Consider the following 22,145-nt stretch of genomic DNA (forward strand, 5'->3'; position numbering starts at 1 on the left):
CTCAAGGCAGCTCTGCCAGTCCTTGAGCACACCTAGGTATTTTTTGAAACAGTAAATCCTTCTTTTAGGGTATATTGTATTTGCAATGGTAAACCTTTCCACCTTCCTTTACATATGTACCACAGCTAGTGACCCCTTTGTCAGTACATCTGATAATCCTGAATTGCTGCAGGCCAAAATTGGTAAGATATGAAAAATAGCAACACAGGGCTAAAAAATGTTTCCTTTTAGGATTCATTGAACAGTAGTCTTTGTTATTCCCTCCAACCTGTAGAATTTCTAATGTATTTGTAAGAAACCTAAAACTTTTTAGAACCTAGAGCCAAGACTTCCAAACTTCTCATCTGCAGAAGTTTGAAAATCTATTCTGTGTGCGAGTTCCTGATCAAAGGGTCCCGTCCATTCTATACCTGTGACAGTTAAATTGGATCTTAAAATAGCTATCTGTTGCTGAAAAGTGTTTTTACAGCTTAACAGTGACTGCACCTTTTTCTGCAAACCTAATTTTACATAAAAAAGCTCTCAACCAAGTTGAATGAAGAGTTGGTGCTTGTAGTTAAGAAACACCTCTTAAATTTGACCTCTTAAATACCTTTAATTACACACAATGCAAGGTAAAACTAGAATTACTTATTATTTTCATCTATAGTACTAGCTGGCTGAGGTCTTTGAATGTTTCTAGTATCTGTTCATCCCAAGTGAACAACTGGAGAATAAACAGTAGTTGGTAACAAGGTCCTGACTCAGATGTGTTGTGAAGAAAGAAGGTTATAGTTATGTACCTGAAGCAAGGGCTGTCTACACTGGGCCACAGTAGCCTCCGTTTACTAGATAGATACTCTTAGGGCTGCTGCTCTGATAAGTTCCTCCCACAATGAACCTCTTTTCTTGGAGGATCGTCTTTAGTAAAGGAAAGTACTTGAGAGCCAGATAGAAAGTATTTGAGAGCTAGTCAGATACACAGATCCAGGCAAAGCGTTAAGTGTATAAATGCCCTTCTGTGCTTCGCTTTCCTCATCACTCTGGAATGGCCTCGGGCTTGGGTTTGAGACCCTTAAGATTTGTAGAATCCTCTTGCTATAGGCTTTGCTATCTCCCTCTTATCTTTTGTAAGGCCTATCTAAAATCACAAGTCAGACAGGCAGCTCTTTGTAAAACTCGTCAGTTGTAGCCTAGTATATTGGCTGGCACCTCAAGAAATGTCAGCCTCTAGCTAACTGGACAGACTGTTTTTTGCAGCTTGTTCAACTTCATGGGTCAAAGGGGATTCCACTTGAACTGGATATCAACCATGCTTGATGACTTCCTACACTTACCACTACACAGTGCACTGGTTATCTGCTTACCCTCACAGGCTTGATACAAGTTAAGTTGTCCGGAGGCAACAAGCTAAGTATTCCAGCAACAAGCTAAGTATTCCAGCAATTCCTACACAAGCTACATAACTTTACAAATTGGAAAAAAAAAAAAAAATCACACAAATACATATTAGATACTCCCTAATTTATCACAATTCATAATTATAAAATGAAATGGCTCCAGAAAAAGAATGAGGAATAAGAGGCAGAGATTTTTAGGAAATTTGATTATGCAAAGATGGGAATGTTTTATTTCAGCCCATCTGCACAGGAAAAATAACTGATGACACCAATAGCAGCACATGCAGTTACAGCTAATTTAAATGCATCTTTTTAGAAAATGGAAATATGTATTAAAATATTATTTTAAACTATAGCCTTATTCAGTGCACATGGAACACCTGTGATAGTCTAATCAATTCACCTAAATATGATCAGATGAAAAGCAAGCTGTTCTGGGTACCTGTAGTTATAAATTTTGGGGTGGGTTTTATTTGTGTGTGTGTGTATTTTTTTTTGAGATTATAAATAAAACTAATCATTTGAAAAATTAAGCACCTTTTTTTCAAAATAAAGCCACAATTTTGCTACTGTAAAGATATACTAATGTCAGAGATTAAAAATAAGCAATATTCAGATCTAAATCTACAGATAGATAACTTTTTTTTTTTGGGACCTATCCCTAACAAACAATTAATAAAGGAAGAAAAATAACTGACGTTTACCTGTATTTCTAATTAAAGGCTGGCAAGCCTTTTTGAAAAGGGCACAAACACTTGCAGACAGCCATTCTCCCCAAAGTAGAGCTAAACCATTTAAATCTCCTCTCATTCTTTTCATTCCTCATTACTTTTCATTTATAGACACTGCCAGGTGCCAGCTGGGGCACAAGACAGAAACAGTAAACTGTAGAAGATAGCTATTTGTGGTGTTTCAAGCATAACTAGAAGCTGAATCTGTTTGGGAAAAAAAAAACCAAACCCCACAGAAAAGCAGAAGTTCTTCTGAGATCATCACCCCAGATTTGCAGATTTAATGTATCTGGTTAGTTTAGATAATAATCCAAGCTATTTTTACAGATATAGTATATTGTTGCAGGAAATCTTGAAACACTTTGCTGTACACCTATTTCTCTCACTTTTTTTTTTATATCAGCAGGTAACACTATATCCTTTTGCTGTAAATTCATAGTATGAGTTTTGAGCAAAAGTTAAAGATGCGCTTGTGAACTATTTGTCAGTTACTCATGATTTTTCTTCCTCAGTTGAGATCCTAAAAATAATAGGTTGAATTGGTTTTTTTAAGGAAAATTGGGCAAAAATTTAGCCTCTAGGAATACTTTTTAAGTATCAGACCCATGATGTAGTCTGTCAGAGCAGGATATTCCATGTTGCTGTATTACAGGGCTGCTGAAAATGTGGAATATCATTCAGTTCCAGCTCACATGATGAAAGGACCAGATATTTTTGTTCTGTTAATAAACATTATTAAGGCTAAAATTAAGCTTTGTTAGTTATTTCAGGATTCCAAAAACTTACAAGTACTCAGTTATTTAACTGTTCTTTTTAAGCAAGTCTCAATGTGGGATCAATTGTCACAATTGCTCTAAATTCAGTAGCAGAGGTAGGAAGGTCCCTTTCAGCATAAGCCTAATAATCAACCGCTACCTGATGTCTTGAGTGGCTCCATGTCTGCTCAGCCTGAACCACGGACTGCAGACAAATAATACATAATGTTAGTGCCGTTATTTCTTGATTTTGTTTAGCTAATTCTCATCTCATTCCAATTTCCTTTGAAAAAGTTATTTTAATTTTTAAGATAGCTGTAATTACTAATGACGAAGCTGAAAGATAGTTTCTTTTTTAGTGAAGCTCTATGTGTTACCCAACCTTCTGAATAATAAGCTTTGAAGTTTAAAGAAAGCTTTAAAAAAGGGAAAGAATACTTTCATGTTTGTACTTCTCCTTGTAAGCAAAGTTTCCAAGTGTCTTGGTAGCCTGATCGTGCATCAGAGATGGGGTAGGCAACACTAAAACATGGAATGATTTAGGCAACTTGTAATGAAGAATCGAGGCAAAATTTTTCAAGCCCTTTTGAAAAAATCATTGCTTTCCTTTATTAGTTGTGATAAAGCATTCAGCTCGTGTCTAATAAATGATACTTAGTTTAGGTGAACAGGAAGAACCTACACTGTGTGAAGAATATAAAAATATATATTCATTCCATAGAAATTTCTAGTGTGACCAGACTTCCAACAGGTTTCACTATAAAAATCAGTCTTTTGCAGAAAGTTATGTGTGTTCTTGACATTGACTTGATTTTAGTGGTGTGGTTTTTTAAATGAGAAGGGAGGTGGGATTCCAAATGATACTTACTGAGTGGAAAATGAAGTTTTCAACATAAATTGCCTTGATTACAAGTAAAATTTCAATTAAATCAGTGCAGCTGATGAGTAAAAACGATCTATGATTCCAGATATCAGTCCCTGTAACTGGAGCCCTGAGATCACCAGTTCTTAGAGCTCAGAGTCACATATAGTCTAATGGTTTCTCAGATGGCCTGGCCCCCTCCTGTTATAACTGCAAACACTATGAGAATGAGATAAACTGTCCACTGATAAGATGACTCGTGTAAGGTCAGAAATCAGAGGGCACTCCCATTATAGCTGTGGAGTGTTGTAAAGTCAGTTCTGAACAAAATGTTAACGTCGAAATATTCTGAACTATTAATTTAGGCAATGATGTTCTTTCCTGCTGCACTTACTCTTAAATCAATTGTTTAAACTGCACTTAATTGTATCAAGGAGAAGGATAACACAGATCATGCTGAAGAGCTCTGTTAGAAAGGGAGGAAACTTTCATACACAAATGATTTGGCAACTAAACTCCTTATTGAACGTATAGTAGGGATTTTTGATGTGTGAAATATTACTGGAAATGCATTTCCTGTATTTTTCTTAATTTATATAAATGGGTATTCACCACATGGTAATTTTAATGCTGGCTTTGTCTAATATCTTACAGAAAGCTTCAAAAGATGGTGCATGACATCAAGAAAAATGAAAGTGGGATAATAAACAAGTTCAAAAAGTAAGTTTGAAATGCTAATGCTAGTTTTATCAATTTGGGTAAGTTCAGACTATTAGCATAGCGTATAGTAATTTACTGATGGGACCATGTTATTCTAGAGGGATATACTTCAGTGTATGTAAAGAGTTTCAGTCCAGACTGCACCATGCAGAATCGCCATCAGTATTAAGATATCTCAAAGTAATTGCAGAACTGGCCTCCAATGGGAGGTTGTGTTTGTAGCCCTGAAAAACAGTATTTGGGTGAAATGCATTTTTCTTACATATTCTTTGGGAATGGTCCTCGCTTCTTCTTTGGGTGTGTGCCTCTCCTTAGGCCACTGTTTACGCTACCTGCTGCAATTAAGTTTTAATTTGAGCTCTACCTTGAACCAACTGGTCAGACATCATAGTTAGAATTCCCATAAAAATGCAAAGTCCTCCTGTGTTTCAGTCCCATAAAAAAAAAAAAAAATCCAGCATTTACCTAACATCCTTATGCCGGTAAGAACTGCTGAACAGCATGCATATTGATGTCACGTGCATATGAGCATCATAAAATATTCATGTGTATTTATACACAGAAAGAGATTCCAGTAATTCTGCATCCTTGTCAAATGAATGCACTATTCACTGTTTCCAGTCAAGCATCTATTTAAACCAATTAGCTATTTAGCACACTTTCTTAATGCAAAAGCTCATTTGTATTGAACTTCCATTTGGATACGGTTTTCTCATTCAGACGTCTGTCTTTACGTGGGTCATTGACTACAAAAGTACTAAGTACTTTTAAAAGTTAATTAGTACACAGTATCCACAGTGTTTCCAGCGTGACCCATATTTAATTCTAGAAATACAGCTCTCGTACATAAAAGGCACATACAAACATTGTTTCAAATTGTTCTTAAAGAGTGACCATGATGGCTCAGTTCAAGGAAAAGTATGGTTTTAACAAGAGCTAATTCTAGGTATCTACAAAGTGATGACTACGCTGGTGAGAGAAGCAGTAGGGCTCTGCCTAGTTTGGCTATGCAAGAGCTCTAGAAAGCCAGGCTGGCTCAGTTAGTGCCCCTGCTGCCAGCCCAGGTGGGGCTGGTATTTGTGGGGCAGCTGCTACCGCTGGCAGAGGAGGGGGAGACACTTCTAGGAGCAGGAGTTACCACCTGGCTCTCACATTCTCCAGGCAGGAAGAGTAACCTTAGGCTGCAAACCCTCCTTTGTGGCCTCTTTATCATGGCTGTGTTTCTGTCCACAAACCTTGAGCAGGCTCTGATGGTAACACCTGATATATCAGATAGGTTCTTGAGATCGCTTTTTCCCTTTACTCACCCTCTTTCACTCTAGCTGCAATTCGCAGTAAAACAGTCACATGGTATACGTACTTGTTATTTCCACACAAGTAGAAAAGCAGATTTTCCCTTAAAATGACCCTCTTTCAACTAATTGGATCTTTAATATAATCTAAGTGTGTGTTTTGTTTTTAACACAGTATGTATTTAAATAGACTACTGTGTTCAGAGATCCATCTGCAAAAACCTCATAGTTTCACCTGGGACCTGCTCACAGGGTCACTTTGCTCTAGGCTAGCAAGGCTTTTGGTGGGTTTTTGGAGGCGGGGGGGTGGGGTGGGGTGGTGTGATGGGGATTGATTTTTTTGTTGCTGTTGTTGTTGCTGCTGCTGCTTTTTAATAAAGGGTATCTTCCTGCTTCACAGTAGTAGTTTACATGTAGTTAACGTTAATAATGTTGCAGTGGGTCCAGTTCAAATGGCTCAGACAGGAAAGCAGATGGCAGAAACAATAGAAGTATCTCAAGTTTATAATTTGAGGCAACAAATTGTCTCCCATAGTTGCCTGGACATGAATTCTGCTGTTCAGTATTGCTGTAACTGTGTGTCCTAACCTGAGAGTAAGGGGGGTAGGACAGACAAGGGAGAAACAACAAGAACTAAATGTAGCTGAAGCTGGGAAGGTCAGAGGTGCCATCATTGAATGTCAGATACAAGATTGCTGCTATAACACTGTAATTCTTTGATTCTCTCAAGATTGGAAAAAAAAAATCCACAAAAAAGAGCAGGCTCATAAAAACTCTTTTAATGTATGACTGCAGCACAAAGCTCACATTTCACCACCTCCAGCTATAAGAATACAAATTGAGATGTAAAAAAAATACATATAATAATCTTTCTGATACTTCTCTGGTTTATCGGAGTCATATTAATCCCTTCTGAAATTATGTAGATCAGAAACTTACTATTATTTTTTAATTGAAGAAAAAATTCTCACATTTGCACATGACTTCAGAACTCAAATCTTGAACCCACATAATGATTCTTGAAATAAAAGCGTAAGTTGATGACACTAATAAGTATATGTACAAGAGATGCCAAGATTTGCAGAATTAGAACTGGCTGTATTCTTCTGAGTGTACCCTTTGGGGGCTTTTTGTTTGAATTTCTTTTAGATGTTTTTTCTAAAAACTGTGGTTATCCCACTGATCACTTCCTCCATTTTGGTTATAGGATTATTTTATGAAATGTCAAGGATCTAAACATGACTGAAGCAGGAAAAATTGTATAAAAAGTTGGCTTTATATAGCACAGAATATGCTGGAAAAACCATCATTTTGATTCAGACTCAAACCTATTATAAGTAGAAATAATTTTCAAGAAGTCAAATAGCGCACTTGCTTATCCCAAGCCTAAAGTTGTCACGCACATGGATACTGTAAGCCTCTGCTACTGAAAGAATGTTCAAATACTCATGAAATACGTTTGATTTATTAGCAGTAGTTGTTAAGACACTTCTAAAATCTGGATTGGCTCTTGATTATGCAGAAAAGTAAGAAGAGTGCTTGTATCAACTGTCTTGCTCTCCGATCTAGTTTATCTGCAGGGTGCAGGTGGGGAGGGATACGTCTACCATCCATGTATGTCTTAAAGGTCCATGAAAAGCAGTTTGAACAGTGGTCATTAACAGGAAAGAAAACTTCAGTTTGTTTCTTCATTGCTGAAAAGTTCTTGTTGATATTCCCCATCCTGACTCAAAATTTTCTGATAGTAAAAATATTGCCCACTGCAGGACAGCATTCACCTGCTTGCCTTTAATCACACACAAAACTCTTTACAATAGTGAGGTCCCAGGTGCTGTGCAGATCATGATGTCAAAGAGGATTATGTACTTGGATGTAGAAGCAATAGGTATAGCCAAAGCTGTATAAACAATGAGAGCTGGGGGCATTTTTTCATATTCACATCCTTGGTAATACAGAACAGGGATGTAAGAGAGAAATCATAGGTTTTACCCTGCAGGATGGTTGCCTATGCTTGAAATGCACTGTGAAGACATAGCACTCATCTGTAAATCACAAGCTTTAAGCCTCTAGGCTTTGTTCAGTGGAATTCTAGCTCCATTGAAGTCAATGCTAAAAGTTATAGTGCATATACAGCAGGTCAGGATTTCACCTTAAAGCTTTTGTACATGCTGAACTACTGTGTTGAATAACAAACTAGAAGTTCAGGTTACTCACCTTGTTGCAATATCACATCCTGTCAAAACTTCTTTTGCAATGCCATCAGAAATCATGCACTTCTAGTTATTCATCTGACTGCACACAATCCAAATATGTCCATTTCTTGAAATGACGTATGCCATGTGACCTGAAAAACGAATAAAAAAGATGCATCTTAATCTCAGGTGCTTTACCCAGCTGCTTAGTTGGGTAAGTTTTTTACTTCAAATTTGTCTGGTCCATTTTTCTACACCATTTGCAATGTAGGCAGTAACTTCAGGCAGAAAGAGTTGTGTCACTAAATGTCTCTTCAACCTGCATAGCTATATCTAGAAGACATCCGTGATCAAACCCTTGGCAGAGGGAAAAGTGGTATTTTATGGACAAAACAATGAAAGAAAAGTACTAAAATCAAGCTGTACCACACTTACAAAAAGAAACTAGGGGAAAGTATAATACCTAACTTTAACTGTATTCTGATGAATCCTGAATTTCAATGTGTAGCTGAATAGAATGTTTTGAGTGCCAGGATTTTTATTTATACAACAATATTTCATAACGGTGAAGATAAATAAATTGTAGCTATATGCCATTTCAGTGCCACAGCACATTGTAAAGAAAAGGTGCAAAGGAGTAGTAATAACACTTTAAAACCAAAAAAGTTTCAGATTAATTTTATTTTGTACAATCACCAGGTACTTCCAAAGATATAACTATTCCACTAAGTCATGAGAATCTGTCAGCTGGGTTGCACCTGTTTGGAACTCTGAAAAAGTTTTTGGCAAAGTTCAATTAATTTATCCTTTAATCACAACTGTGATGAAATTTTATCTTTTAACCACAACTGTGATGATCTAGTGCACTTAGGACTAACACATACTATAAATACTCAACTCAGTAAAGATGTCAATATAATTTTTGTAAAACCTATCAAGTTAAAATGGTTCCTAAGAAGGGAGTGGACTTTGTATAGAGTTAACAACAGAAAAAGTGAAGAACTCATGAAAACAAAGAGGTTTTAGGCACATCTTAAATGCTAGGGCAGTAAGCAGAAACACTAGTGAGGAAATGCATCTGTGGGAGAACGAAGTGCTACATGTAAAGGGCTACTACTATGTACCTTTGGTTACTGTTCTGGGTGTAGCCTATGAAACCAAGTGCTGCTAGAGCAGAAAACCCGGATCTCTCCTACAGTTGAGTTAAAAAGTCTCCATTTAGTGCAGGAAAACACAAAAATGCACTATGACCTAGAAGCATGTGACAAATACTTGCAATTCCTGCAGGATTCATTATGTGAGAAAAGTTAGGCACATGCCTAAATATTTTGCTGGATGAACCTCAGCATGCTATAGATGGGAAACTTTGAATACATTTTTTAAAAATGAAATAGTTTGTTGTCCTAAAATTTGTTATGAATTTCTGTACATTGCATTCTGTTCTTGTGTGAGCAGCATCTAGACCCCATTACATGAAACGTCTGAAATGCTACCTGGTTATTTGTTGAAGCTAAAATGTATGTAATAAGATGTGTTATGTTGCTTTTAAAACTTGTAAACACACTCTCAAAAATGTACTTGAATTTTATTGAGTCCTTTAGAACTGAAATGTCTCAAGGATATTTCAAAATCTCCAGAAAATTATTTATTTTCTATTAAATTTTAGAATTTAGAATACTAGTCCCATTAAAGTAAATGGAAACTTGAATTATTTGTGTTCTATCACAGGTAACACAGAGATTCTTCACCACTCGTAGCTTAAGTCCAGACCAGAGTAGCACTAGAATATTTTACTTGGAAATTGCATTTGCTATAATTTTATGTAACTCTGTTAAAAGATACATTAGGAAATGATTCGGTCTTCCACTTGAATATGTATGCTCAATTGCACGGCATTTGAGTCTTTCAGTCCTTTCTCATTAAATTCAGGGGAACAGAACTCTGCAATTATGTGGATAATTACGTCAGAATCTGAAATAGCTAGGTCACTAGTGGCTAAGCCACTCCTTGGCGTAGGGGTTGTGTCTTTTGAGCTTGCATTTTGTTTTGTGCATTGGGTAAAGTTCTGGCTTTTGCAAAGCGAAGCTCAAATTGACTTCAGAAGAGACTGGATTTCAGTTCTGGCACTCAGTAAATCATAGAGTACAGTAAGAATTACTGTTTTAAATGGATTTGAATTTTAGAATATATAGCATATTTGAAGAGATTCTAGCAAATATAAATGTGGCCGCAAACTGGTTTAGCTCTGTGTCAGAAACATTATTTCTCTTTTTCTATTGATATTCAGGTTCCAAAATGAACAAGTGGCCTTAATTTGCAAAACTGGGAAAGATACTTGGGATCGGTATGCTATTTCAGAGCTGCACAATGGCATGATAGGCTGCTTAGGCACAGACCTCTGTTCTGTGCTTTGTATGCTTTTGTTATAACATATTCACATTTTCTGTTGGGGCCACTGCCAGGATTTACAGGGCCTGGGACAAAGTTTTGAAGTCGTCTGCTTAGCAGCTTGGAAATCTATAATGTGGCTTAAGCCACATACTTTACACCATGACTTGGACAGCCTCTTACTCTTGTCTAAGTTCCACTGTTTTCCAAGTCTCTACTGTCTCTGAGCAACTCATGATAAATATGTTGTAAAGTACATTAATAGATTTTGGTCTGCCCTCCCTAAGACCTGAGATCTGCCCTGGCAGTGGCCCTGGGTTTTTCTTTCTAATATGCCTGTGCTAACCTGGACAGAAGATAACAGCAGGGTTGTTGAGAATGCTTTTTAATTTGCTGTTTGTACACTAAGTTACATTATGCTGCAGGAAGTTAAAGACTTGGAGGAAGCAGCTACATATTATTAGTGTTGTTAGTAACAAACAAAGCAGGTAAACACTTCAAAAATAACGTGCCTAGATTGTTTTTGGTTAGGCTTTTGGGGTTGGTGGGGTTTTTTTGAGCTTTAGCAATGCCTGCACCATTTATTCACCAATCCATGCATGTACTTTTTTAAAATTCTTTTTTTTTGTGACTATCTGAACAACAGAATTCCATTAATTCAACTCAAAATTAGCCAAAGCATTTCACAAAGCAGCCAGGACAAATATCAAAATTGATGTGTTAGTGCCAGCACGCTACCACCGTGAGTCACATTGGTACCTGAACAATGACACCTAAGTACTGAGTGTCAAATTCTTGTGGTAAAGCAAAAGTTGTAGATGTCACTATGGCTCACAGATCACAAGAAAACATTTTAAATTCTTTGGACAAATTTTTGGAAATAATTTCCTTATTTTTGCAAATGAATTTGTTGGGACCTGATTGAAGAATGAGTGAAGCCATCAATTCAGTGAACAATGGTTCAGGTCCGTGGTGATGTCTCATCAGTGCTACAGCAAAGCTGTCAGACAGTATTCAAAAGTCACTTTAAAGAGTCATTTTATTGTAGACTGTGTTAAAGTTTTATATGGCTACAAAAAGCAAAGGGTTTTTTTTCTCTTCAGATGCGTCAGTCTGACCTCTGATGTCACATATGCACCATTCTTTTTGACTTTAAACCCAAATTCCTCTCTTTTTACAGGGTAATGAAATAATTGATATATCAGTTGACTAATTCAGTGTCTTCTCTGAATAGCTGCAATTTAGCAAGCAGAAGCATACATATATATACACATATATACATAAGTTTATACTCCTGTTTGCTAAATACGTATATACATGGACATACATATGTATATATATAGCCACAAAATTCCTTTCAGTTACTTCTAAAATTATCCTTTTATTCACTTGGTATTACAAATGCCATTATAACAGTATTTACCAAAAAAGGGCAAAACACCATAAAATAATAGTAAGTGGAAACAGAATCTGGCCCTGAGAGACCTGGTATACATTTAAGCATTAATCAGAAAATAAAGTGCATGCAAAATGATAGTTATAAAAATAGGAACGGAGAGTGCTGCACCACTTTCTTATGCCATAGTCTTAGCAAAGCATCTGTGAGCCTGAACAGATTTCTACCTTCAGATAGATGTGCGTTTATCTCTGACCCCTATATTATCTGTTTCTGCATTGGAAATGAGGAGGAGGGTGGGCGGGCAGGTAAGGAAGCTGTTCTTTCAAAATACGTTCTTAGCAAAAAAAAGAAAAAAAATAATCTCAGATTAGATCCTAATTTCTTATCTGTTTCTAGCTTTTCAAAGCATTCTCCTGCACGTATTTGCTAAGTATCTGTGATAGTAATCTGTACTTCTTCAGCTGCAGGTATCTTTTGTTATCAGCTTTTGTATGTCTGGCTAATGTTCCATTCTAGTGCACGTTACTTATTAGATGATAAATGTAATAACTATTGTTTACAGGCTGAAAAAAAAACCTCCACCAAGTGTACCACACAGGGATTATGCTTCAGGTAAGACTGCATTAATGGAAATTTAAGGTGCATGTCTGTGTACGTTTGATGCCTGTATGCCTTAGCAGTATTTTGGCTATACATTTCCTCATAATTTGGTTTCAACGAGAGAACAGTATACCATTATCAACAACCCTGAAGTTAGTTCACACCTCTGAAATGAGAGGCAAGCAAAACAGTGGCAAGCTGTCCCAGTATGAGGAAGAGTAGCTTCTCTTTCAAAATCAGTATGTACCAGGGTTCTGTATGTAGGCTCCTCTAAAAATGGAGGAGAATTTGCATCCAGTCCCTCTCTGTCAGAAACTGTGATGTGAGAGTAAATAGGGAAAAATTTTATTATCACAGATTCAGAATCTTAATACTATTAACAGGACTATGATGACATGAATTATCTTAGAGGTAGAACACTTATCACACAGCACTTCCCACAAACTAGTTGTTGCCCATTTTTAGAAGTTAACAGCTATCGTGTCATGGAAACAATACGAAAACCGAAGCAAAGAGGATAGAGTTTGGAAGTTATCATGTAACTGATTCATGTTTAATGTAAACACTTGTAATTAGTGTGCTGTCTCTGAGCTTTAACCAAGAAACAAGGAAGTGCAAGGCCCATAGGTCAGTAATAGTTCTGTTACGTAGAAATCGTTACACCTACTTAAAAATGAGATGTATTCACAGTACACTCTGGGTAAAGTGCACGCTCTGCTGTTCAGACCATGTGCAGTTTGCCACTTTCTAATGCTTTTCCAATGGCTCTGAAACTATTTATCAAAAACAAGCAAGCAGGCATTTAAATTACTATTCAGTCCAAACCAGATGTGTTGCTCTGAACTGCTTAGGAAATTTAGGAAATTTTGACTTTTTTTTTTTTTTTTTAACTGGCTAGGATAAGTATAGACTGAAAAAGCGATCTAAATGTTTATGTTCACTATTCCAGCTCCTTAACTAACTGTAATGTTTGGTTTAGAACATGCAGACAATGAAGAGGAACAATGGTCAGATGATTTTGTAAGTATCTATTTTGGGGTAGTAGTAGGTTACTGTAGCAACCAGTTAGCACAAACCATAATAAAAGTTTATTTTTGAATCATCTACTTATGGTTGAACTCAATACTACTGAAATGTTATCTTATTTGTTAATCAGCATTATTTACAAGAAGTTACTGATTTTTAGCTACCTCAATTTTTTTATGTTCAACTTAGAAGTACACTCAGAAGCACTGTCAGTGGTAGCCATGGATGCTAAGCTTTTTGGATAAGTAAGCGCATGGCATCAGTTTGAGGGACTTCTCAAACTGAACAGTAATTTCAGAAACCGGTAAGATCTTCCATTTGGGGGTGGGAGGGGTGAGGACAGGAAAGCCTGATAAGATTTTGAAGAACATTAGAATGCAGCAAGTCATGGTCATCAGCCATGTAAAGTAACAGTACAGCCATCAGCCTGAAGTGACTGGTTTCCTTCTGGAGTTAGACCCTGAGTACCCTTTTAATAGGAAAGGCAGAGGAAGTGACAGGACACATCAAGTCACAGCTGGAACTAGGAAGGAACTGTCCTGTGAAGGGACAAGCTGTTGGTCCATAATTTGAAGACTGAGCTCTTGATGTGAAAGGACTCCTTGGAGACAGCAAGGAGATGGGGATCAGGAAGCTCCTGGGAAGAGCAGAAGGGGAGGCAGGCAGGAGTGCCTATTTGTTTAGAGAGGGAGCACTAAAGGGAGTGTAACGTGTCCCTTCAAGGATACATGCTTGTAATTTAGTTATTTGTACTCCTGCAAGGATGTTTGTGTCATACACTGCTATGAAGTTGTATGTTATGAGAAATGGGAATTTCTGTCTTTCTAGGATAGCGATTACGAAAATCCGGATGACCACTCTGATTCTGAGATGTATGTGGTCCCCAGTGAGGAGAATCCTGATGACAGCTATGAGCCGCCTCCAAGTGAGCAGGAGAAAAAGAAGATTCCCTCCGCATTCCCTATTTCTAGGGGTGAATATGCAGGTAGTTCTGGAATAGTTGACTATGTCAGATAGATAATTGCTTATTTATCAGTACCATAAAAGAAGTGGCCTCAAAAGGACTAGCCTGTCCTTTCCTCAAGAGTTTGCTTTTAATCAGCTTTTCAGCTTTCAAGTGTATGATCTGTTATTACAGCATGAAACAGCTTGATATTGCTGTTAGTGATGTTTAGAATTTTAATATAATGTGTCCTAGAGACTTTGATAGACATTTACTAACCACAAAATTCAAGCAAAGATATGGGAGATATCGCTAACTTGGCTCCGGATTCATCTGCATATTTTAACACAGGAATTCATATTGAAGATTAAGCACATAAGACTAGACAGGTCCCTCCTTAATCTTTTCCACATCTCAAATCATTATTCCAAAGAGGACAAAGCAGCCCAAATATTCACTCCATATTGTCCTTCAAGATTGGTACTGAGGAGGAAAAATATCCTGAAAAACAAGCCAGGATCAAGATTTTATTTGTATCAGTCCAGCATAAAGGGTTTTTTTTCTTCCTGTTTTGATTCTTTTCAGCCACAGGCAGATAGCACTGAAGTGATTGAAAGTTAGCTTCAGGCAGATAAAGATTTGAGCGATGGGGAAAAGAAACATTGGCATGATGCTTGCTTTTATTTTTGTATGATAACAAGCTGTTATTGGTTATAGAATAACTATCAAAGTGATAAATTGCCACGTGTACTCACAGAAGTTTATCAGCACTTGACCTACGTGTTCTTTGAAAAGGGAAGGAATTTTTAAAATGACACCCCAGAGGAGGACCTGGCATAATTTGTGTTTCAGTCCCACTCTTTGTGCTATGTAACAGTTGTTTTTCTCATATATCAGATATGTTCTTTCTCACTTTCTATCACCAAAGCTCATACTGGCACAGGACATACTAACTAATGGACTACACCCCATAGCCACCACCTTTTCCCCAAGGAGTTACAGTTGTTCGTACAACAGTCAGTGTTTAAGCTGCCTGATACAGAGGACTAGGTTGCTACCTTGAGTGATGAAATAGGACTAGTTTACACACAAGTCTCAACATCAGCACCAGCATACACTCAGGTCTGCCTTTTGACTTGAGCTGCAGCCACAGTAAAGACTTGTTTGCACAGGTAGCAGAAGATAGTCCAGAGGGCAATGTGTAATTTTTACTAAAATAGCTGTTTTCTTTCATGTTAAGACAATCGCACCAGTCACCAGCAGCTTCCTCCCACCAACAAACCTCTCCCAAGTACGCCCAGTCCAGCCACGTCCAGGCCAAAGAAACCATCCGTGCCATCCCTGCCATTGCCATCTCCTGCTGCAAAACCAAAAGTACCACTGAAGCCTAAGGAGTGTAGTGATGATGAGGTAATGTTTATAGATAAACTTGTTTTGACAGTTTAAAAGGCTGATGACCCTGCACCGATCGTAAGATAGTCTACACAGCAATGCCCTGGCCTGGTCTCCTTCTTAGCCTCTGTGGTACAAATAATTTTGTATATCCCAAGCAGTGACCTGTGAGTACCATGCTGATTCCTAGGGGATATCTGTCTACTTCAAGTATCAAGGAGGCTCTTTAGACCACAGAATAGTCTCTGCTCATCCATAACAAGCTGCAGGCAATGGGAAGAGAGCACCCTCAAAAGGAACCCCAGAACCAAAGGGAAGGGAGGACTTTTATCCACCAGCCTAGAACAGGAGTAATTTGGTAAAGGGTTTTCGGTCTGAGGAATCCTATCCGCATAGGATGATAAATGTCTAAAATAGCAGTTGCTGTGAAATGGCAACCACTTAAACTGTTGCCAGGGCTTCAATCCCCACAGTTTGTTGATATGATGGAGGTTTAACTGGTAGATTTTTGTCCTGCATTTCTCATAGGATAATTACATTGTGCCAGTGGACAATGACGACGATAACTACATTGAACCCACAGAAAGCAGCATGTCACTACCTACAAGATGTGAGTTTTAGTCATTCAAGCTGGTAATTATTGCCTTGTTAGGAACAACAGTGGAAAAAAATGGATCAAATTAATGTCTCTCTTTAGGGTTCAAAGAGTGGAGGTGCAGCTATTAAAGAGAATACAACCTGCAAAAAAGGCAGTTGGCTCCTTTGGCCCATGACGAGGCCAGGAAAAATTATTTTTAACTTTATTGGAACCCATGTTTAATTCCTGCCTTTCTCACTCAGCAAGTCCAGCCCTTGTACTACCACAAATCTTTTCATGGTGTGTGATCACCCTCCTCGTCCAAGGGAGCCACAGCATTAAAATTCTCTGTTTGTTGAAGTGTCTCAGGAGAAGAACAATACTTCTTAGATTTTTCAGTAGATAAAGACAGACTTTGATTCATTTTTTTCTTTTATCTCACTATTTGAAGTATATTTAGCTGAAGAATGAAACTACTACAGTCCAAAGGTAAAATGTAAATAGAGTAGGTAGTCCTGCTCTCTATTATTGACAGTATCAAACCTATTCAGCAAGGCACGAACACTGCATGTTTCCCTTTTAAAATGAGAGCCTCAGTTGATGTGTTAAAGTTCACACAAAAAGGCTCACTTGGACCTACTTAATATTTATTCTTATTGTACAAATGTTAGGTTTTTAATACATGTGTGTATATATATATAAATATATATGTGTATATACACACACGTGCAAGTATATATGTATATTAATAAAATACGGTTTTAGTTCCTGTGAACAGATTTATGAAGACAAGGAAGTCAGCCCCCCCTACTTCTCCAAAGCCTTCTCTTACTTCTGATACGCAAGGTATGTGGAGTTTGTACCACTGTTAATATAATAATCTAAGAGTGAGGAATATTAAATTACATTTGATGTATTCACAACACAAACCATACGACATACTTCAGTAAAACAAAACTATGTTCCCCTTTAGGTTTTTCTGTGTTGTAGCAGTTGTTTTGTCTAGCTTGAATAGTAAATCTGTTTTAAGCATGAATAAAACTAGAACAAGTCATTTGCCCCAAACTGATTTAGTTTTAGTCTTTTGCTCTAGCAGAGGAACACAAATGGATCAATAAAGCAAAAAATTACGGGACTTGGTATGTTAGTAATTCCATTTCACTATAGGAATCAAGACTCAATAAAACACATCAAGATTCAACCTTAAAGAAAGTCCTTATAGGCTGGTGTTTTGCGTGTCCTGTGATAACAGTGTTTCCATTTAAGTTCTATAAAGACCAATTTATTTGGAAAAAGAAACAAAAGCAGAAGCAAGTAAGAGGAATCATATTTGCTTTTGTAAGTGCAGATATACTTGCTTAATCTTCCTTAGCTATGCTAACTCAGAGTTGTTCTGCATCCTCATCATCTCATTAATTGCTTGGAATGTAACCTTTACAGACTGATCACATAGTTCTTTCAAAGTCTGCATATTTATTAGCAATGTGTTTAGCTTTCAAGTCGTAAACCACTAAAGCTTTTTTCTGAATTACTTAAGATTTTATGAGTGAGTTTTCAGACATTTTAAAATGCCCTTTTCAGTCCTAGCCCTTCTCTAAATCAGTGTCGAGCACCAGCTCCTGACAGATGTTACTAAAAAATAAAACATCTCCCCCTGGTGGGAACTCGGACATTTCTCACCGCTATAAAAGCAGTGAAGCCTGATGGGATATTTGCTGAAACATGATTCGATTTTCATTGAAGAAACCGGATATAGATAAGGATGCTGGTGGTTTTGGCTTTTAATATCTGTGAACGAAAATACACCTGTAGGACAGAGCAACAGCAATGGATGCTGGCTGTACAAATGAGCCAGCTGGTATTAATGATTTACCTGATCTCTTTCTCCCTGAGAGTCAAGGAAAGGCTAAATGCTACCACAGCTGTGATAACACATCTTTTCCAAACTGTCAAGTTTGCACAAGACAAGCATTCATCTTGCTTTGGGGGGGTAAGAAAGAAAAAAGAAAACCAACAAAACAAAGGTTGTGGCATGGCGCGGGGGAAGGTTCATTAACACAGCGACTACTTATCAGACTTCCTGGGACTTTTCCTGAAGTTCCCACTAGAAGATCAGGGGTGTAACAACCTCAGGGTTTAGGAGGCAGGATCGAGCTCTAAGCAGATTCTCCAAGGTTTTTTTTTTTTTTCCAGAGGCAGAAGTACAATTGATACAAATTCTGATCAGTTTTTCTGGTAACATGCAGTACACTTACTAACCAAAGAACACATTTTTTTCCCCCCATCCTACAGAAGTCTACGAGGTTCCTGAAGAAGAGGTAAGACCTTTCTATAGTTTATGACTTGCATTGCCCTCAGGCAGGGCACAACTGTGACTATAAAAACAGATGATCAGTCTTTCAAAGGCGAGAAATGGGAACAAATCTGTCTGCACTTAAAACTTTCTGACCCTTCCTTCACAGAAAAGCTGGCAAACCAATTCAAAAGGTCTACAGAACAGAGCAAATGGGAAGGGGCTGAAGCTTCCCAGTCCTGTGTGATAGTGATCTGGTCTGGGAAGCAGCAGCCTAAATGAATGCTTTCCAGAAGCAGAACTGTAGAAAAGGAGCAATGACAGTTCTGACACAGTAATTTTCTTCCCTCTTGCTGGTACTGATATGACATATGGCCAAAGGAGTGTGCTCAAGGCTTCACAGATTTACCAGTGGTGACTTCTTGCCTCTCCGATCCTAGTGCAGATTACCAGGCAGAGTTCTAGTAGAAATCTATACCACGACATAAATATAAAATATTGCTGTGATAACATAAATAGGGTCATACAAATATATTTCATAAAATCAAAAAATGACCAAATAATTCAGTGCATTTTCTCTTACAGGAAAAACCATCACCACCACCGGTAACCAGGTAACGCATTACTATGAATGTTTGTGCATTATTTAAAACTTGTCAGAAAGTATATTTTCTCATCTAGATACTGTATGTTTGATAATTCTCTCTCAAGAAGATATACTAGTAATTCTTGCTCGTTAGATTATCTACACAAACATTGTCATCCACTTCTACATTAATTTCAATAATCCAAACATAACAAATACTAAAAAGAAATACCCCTTAAGGGTACTTTTTAGAATTTTGAGGGGATAGGGGAGGAGAAAGAGAGGTTGCCTTTGTATTCACTGCTGTTAAATACAATTTTCCTTTCTTAATTCATGTTTTATTACTAGGTTCACTAAGCCACTTCCATCTATGCCTGCTCAGAATACGGAGCACTCCCACATGCACAGCATGACCAGAGAGTCGCCTAAGCTGGATACTTCCAGGTAAGTCAACAGCAGCTTATATCAACAGGAAATGTTAGCAGAGACAAAATTTTTTTCCTCTCTATTGAGTAGCCTTCAGACAACAGGCAATTGTCAGAACACACAAATAGCTAGAGATGTTGGGACAAGGTAAGAACAGAAAATTCTGATTTCCTTGTGAACTTCTGTATTCAAGCCAGTTTGCCAAATAGGTACTATTTTCTTGAATATCCCTCTAGGGATCCAGTGCAGGGGTAAAACGTCTCTGCAAGACAGTTTAAAGTCCTATTACCCATCTCTGCACCCTTGCAAATGAGACGTTTTTGCAGGAGATGTGGCATAGGATTGCTCGTAAAGAAACTGGACACAGTATATCAGTGATTTATATTCCAAGTCTCTGGAGGAAAAGAGGCAATGAAAACATGAGTATGCAGCCTTATTTCACCCCTGTGTCCATAGAAGTGTAGGAAGCCGCTTTGTAACCACTGTCTAATCTCTAGGACATTGCTCTACAAATTAGGCCATATGCACCAGGAAGAGCAGGTGGCATCCACAACACTGTGTGCGTTACGGTGTTTGCTGAGGCCCTGTGCACAGTTGCAGGGGACTCGAGGTCCAGGACAGAAGCTTTTCCAGAGCAGTTCCACACTAAGGGCTCAGCATCACCACAACCACTGCAGCAGTGCATAGCTGCAATTAAATCCATTTACTGCAGACCTCCTCCTCTGTAGATCCTGAAATGCATATCTAAGACAAGCAATTATATAAGTAAATCCTACTCATCTTAACTTATTGTGTATATTTTCCAGAAATATTTTGCCTCTTCCTAGAAATCGTCTTCACCCAAAAGCAGTGAGTAATTAATATGCCAGTATAAAAGCATGCGTTAAACTCAGGCTGTTCTGTGTTTTATATATATAAATAGATGGATGCTTTTTATTATCTGGTTTAAATAACAGAAACAGATGACCTGAATGTCAGATTGATCTAATATTGTAATCATGGCTTTTAATATTTTGGACAGAAGAGGTACATTGGACATCTGTATTGATCCAAGAAAAACTTCACATATTTTAAGGGTTATATGTCTCATTCTACAACAATAATTTCTTGTACTAAAAAATACCAGTTGACCTCTAGGAACCTCACTTTCAGTAGCTATGGGCAATTTTGCGCAATCTGAAGCACTTTATTGAGCCTCATGCCTTTCAGATGATGATAGATTAATACTTCTAAAATATCAGACTCAGCAGTCTGAGTAACCAGTATCACTAGAAAATGCAGTTCATGAAGGAGTAATTACAAGCTTTGGGTTCCTAAGACTGTATTTAAGTCACTCCTCTTGTCCCCAGTCTGTCCCTTCCACTGTGCTGGAACAAAGGTTTTCTGAAGCAAACTGCTCGTAAACTTGTCCAATTGCAGCAAATGGGCAAAAGCAAATGCATAAAAGGTTCTTTTTCAGCCAGATTAGTTCCATAATTTCCACAGCTCTACTAACTGTTGTGCCAGCACAAGAGAGGGTGCCCATGAGGAGCAAACTACCAAGAAACAGGGTGACAATAACTGCATTGGCATCTGTGCCAAAAGCTATGTGCATCAGACTCTCTCCCAGCCCAATGCTCTGATTTGTCCTTATGAAATAATCGGTCTTCCAATAACTACATAGAGAAGTTAGATGATTACAATTAGGAATTTGGGGTCACACCAGAGCATTAGACGTCATGGAAACATAATGCAGGTGGTATAAGAACATCTTATAGTCTTACATTTAATCCTTAAATTTCTAGATATACCAAGTATTTCTGTGGGGCAGGTTTGCACGCCTCTACATACAACAGCAGCAGCATTTTAGTTTCCCTTCCACCTCATCACAACGTTCTTCCAATTTAGATCTGTATCCCATAAGATGCCAAACAATTCCTTAGCGGTGTCAAGTCCAGGATTTCTCTTTTATGACATGGTTTGATTTCTCAGCTTTTCTTACCAATATAAGACTAGGGGAAAAAATCCTTCTGAAGGGAGAATGTTGGACAGAAATTCCACACTCTGATCAGCACTACTCCTGCTTCAGAACAGACTCAAGTGCTGTATTGCAGCTGAAACCTCTCCCTTAATTCATTTTCAGAGCTTACCTCTGAGACTGATAGAGTCTTAGCTTTGCAGAGAATCAAGAGGGACTATCGTTCTGCTGGGGCCACACACTGAGTTAGCTATAGCACCAAGGATGGAGCTACCAAACAAAGAGTCATCTGTACAATGGGTGTATTCATGTCCTGACTACTTGCAGTTACCCAGTTTGGCACAAGAGTCAGCCTAGGAAATAATCACCCAGTGTAGTCCAAATTTTGGGGTCTTTAGTTATTGTATAAGTGGCCAGCCCTTACAGTGTTGAAGAAAAACATGGTAATGAGCATGATGTTTGCCCAGTGCTGTGCTGTGCCTTTCCATCCCTCACTATGAACACTGCCAAAGCAAAATAACAATAACTGAAACATCTGTTAACCGCCCCCATTCTATCCATTCTCAGCACTAACCAGCACTGATCATGTTAACAGAACTATAACCCTTGTTCCTCTCAAAGACCTGG

The 22,145-nt window shown here is 37.9% G+C and overlaps 1 protein-coding gene across 1 annotated transcript in view; it reads left to right on the forward strand.

Annotated features, from left to right (window-relative positions):
* Nucleotides 1-22,145, forward strand: part of BLNK (B cell linker) — a 99,700-nt gene that overhangs the window by 66,247 nt on the left and 11,308 nt on the right. The window contains exons 4-15 of the mRNA XM_086466797.1: nt 4,382-4,447; nt 10,219-10,275; nt 12,281-12,330; nt 13,298-13,338; nt 14,173-14,329; nt 15,528-15,697; nt 16,208-16,289; nt 17,022-17,102; nt 18,549-18,574; nt 19,135-19,163; nt 19,484-19,579; nt 20,368-20,410. Of these exons, the coding sequence (XP_086322923.1) occupies nt 4,382-4,447; nt 10,219-10,275; nt 12,281-12,330; nt 13,298-13,338; nt 14,173-14,329; nt 15,528-15,697; nt 16,208-16,289; nt 17,022-17,102; nt 18,549-18,574; nt 19,135-19,163; nt 19,484-19,579; nt 20,368-20,410 (898 nt within the window). The remainder of the gene's footprint in view (nt 1-4,381; nt 4,448-10,218; nt 10,276-12,280; nt 12,331-13,297; nt 13,339-14,172; nt 14,330-15,527; nt 15,698-16,207; nt 16,290-17,021; nt 17,103-18,548; nt 18,575-19,134; nt 19,164-19,483; nt 19,580-20,367; nt 20,411-22,145) is intronic.

Source organism: Leptosomus discolor, chromosome 6 (assembly GCF_034619465.1).
Source record: "Leptosomus discolor isolate bLepDis1 chromosome 6, bLepDis1.hap2, whole genome shotgun sequence".
NCBI classification, from domain to species: Eukaryota; Metazoa; Chordata; class Aves; order Leptosomiformes; family Leptosomidae; genus Leptosomus; species Leptosomus discolor.